The sequence below is a fragment of the Schizophyllum commune genome, assembly GCF_000143185.2.
Source record: "Schizophyllum commune H4-8 unplaced genomic scaffold SCHCOscaffold_2, whole genome shotgun sequence".
In the NCBI taxonomy this organism is placed as follows: Eukaryota; Fungi; Basidiomycota; class Agaricomycetes; order Agaricales; family Schizophyllaceae; genus Schizophyllum; species Schizophyllum commune.
In genome coordinates, this window is record NW_026089539.1 from 1 (window position 1) to 2,355 (window position 2,355).

Here is a 2,355-nt window from a genome sequence, read left to right on the forward strand (position 1 = left end):
CACCGGTATATATGCCACTTTCTCATCTCAATTATGGCTCCACTCCTGATGCAGAGCCCAGTGTACATTGGCCTCCCCTTGAACACTGCTTAATGCAGGAAAATCACAGCTAAGTATCAATTCGAAGGAGCACAATATTTCGAGGATGAGTTCGAACTCGAATGTCATGCATGTGATGATGTCACCTGTGTGTGTCATCACCTGTTGTGCCGCCTACTCAGAACTCCTAGCACTCCTGCTCCCAGCGCTGTCACAGCACAAGCCCATAATCAACCTGCACAACATTCTGCTTGCATCCCTCCCCTCGGTTCTTACTCCTCCACCCAACATACTTATAGATGCTGGCCCAGCCGCTGCTGCACATGCTGCCTCCCTTCTTGCATTTCGAGTGGACTGGGCCCACAAGTGGCGTCTACGTCGCCAGAAGTACGAGATCCCCTGACCTCGCCAGGGCGGAGAGCGCATCAGTAAGGAGTATCTTCTCAGCCTACCTAGTGCAGAGTGCAATTGGCAGTTTTGGTGTCACGAGTGGGTATTTGTGGACGCCTCTGACTCATCTATACCGGGCTGTGCTTGAAGCTTTCACGAGCTAAATAAGCGCAGAGAGCGCAAGACCTCAGTCTTCCTGCGTATAGGATAGCGACTCAATTCATACCTAAATAAGCGCAGAGAGCGCAAGACTAAAGTACAGTCAGTATAAGTAAGAGTAAAGTAAGTAAAAGACATACCCTCAGTCTTCCTGCGTATAGGATAGCGACTGAGGGAAAAGGAAAGGTAGGTACACGCGTATGTACGGGGCCATCCGGGCAAAGCGTGGGGAAAAGTCATGTGATCTCAACTCTTGGAACTTACATAAGCAGTTCCAAGGGTTGAGGTCACATGACCTGGCTGAAGGTAGACTCGCCACTAAACACCACTTTTGACAGAAGCCCATAGACAACAAGTATATACAATGTCGGTAGCTTACGTGTCCCTCTACCTACCTTTCTATTTAGTCCGTTGCGTTGTCGCCTTCCGGTCCATGTCAACTGTGTGTTTCGTGCAGCGTGCACATAACACACAGATATGTTTCCTCTTCTTTCCGACTCCTTACTTACATCCTACTTACCTTTTGTTTCTTTTCCGATGTTTCCAATGTTTCCGATGTTTCCGCACTCGTACTTACTTTCCGCTCCGCATTCTGTTTCCGACGCGGAATCCCACGTACCGCTTTACCGTCTTATCTCCTACTCATTCTTCTCTCATTCTTCCGCCATCGCACGTATTGCTGCGCCCACTACTTATCGTTACTTTACCAAGATCTGAATGGACCTTTTCCACATGGACTCGTACTTATTGTTACTCCGCGCACATGCACCGGAATCCGATGCATCGCACCTACTACTCGTATATAAGCTGGCTAGCTGCTCCTAGATAGCCAGCAAAAATATCAACTTGGTTTCCAGCCAGCTCCTTGCCTTCTCCTCTCGCTCAACTCCTTCCTTGTCTTCACTCCGCGTTTCCGCCCGACTCCGACTTGGAAACGTGCGGACTTCATCTCACGTCCTCGTTTCTCAACGGAACGCAGAGGCATCGAACGGCGTCACCTCTTATAGGTGTTCGCAAAGCGTTCCAACCCCTTGGCACGCCATACCTAACAAGCCACTATCTCAGAGGTCGTCAATTATGTCACCTGCTTCGTCAATGTTCATGGGGCTTTTCTCCTCTGCTTCGACCACGATGGTGTACTCGCACCCGCCAATCTCAAGTGTTACACCGAGGCCATCTATCGTGCAGGTGCACTTCTAAGCAGTGTATGCAGCTTCATCAACTGCACTATCCATTGAATTTCCTGCCAGACTTGGTACCAGCGCCAAGCCTACAACGGCTACAAGAAATACCACACCCTCAAATTCCAGGCTGTGATGCTCTCCAACGGCATGTTTGGACACCTTCATGGGCCAGTGGAAGGGCAATGCAATGACCTTGGCTAGCTCAATGACAGTAGGCTGATCAATTTGCTCCAGGAGCATGCTGTCTGCGAGGGTACAGACAAGAACACGTGTCCCCCCATCCGCTTTCCGCAGCTCTTTGGTGATCTGGCTTACGGCCTTAATTATCACATCATCAGTCCATTCGCAAAGGCCAATTGCACGGCCGACGAGCTTCACTAGAATGAGGCGATGTTTGCTGTACATACAAATGTGGAAAATGGGCTTGCGTTGGTGGTCAAGGAGTGGCCGTTCCTTTACTTGTGGTGGAAGATGTCTCTCTACTCATCCCCTGTGGGTGTTTACTACTGCTTTGGTGTCCTCTTGATGAATGCACGGAACTGTATGCAATACAACCAAATAGCTATCACCTTTGACTGTGTCA

General features: G+C 49.6%; 1 protein-coding gene across 1 annotated transcript; it reads left to right on the forward strand.

The window, feature by feature from the left end:
* Positions 1–1,719: 1,719 nt before the first annotated feature.
* On the forward strand, positions 1,720–2,153 carry SCHCODRAFT_02696018 (uncharacterized protein; the record flags this gene model as incomplete). Its single annotated transcript, XM_050346890.1, has 3 exons — positions 1,720–1,776; positions 1,839–1,943; positions 2,007–2,153. 3 exons carry the CDS (start codon positions 1,720–1,722, stop codon positions 2,151–2,153), a joined length of 309 nt encoding a protein of 102 aa, XP_050201930.1.
* Between the last annotated feature and the right edge of the window lie 202 nt (positions 2,154–2,355).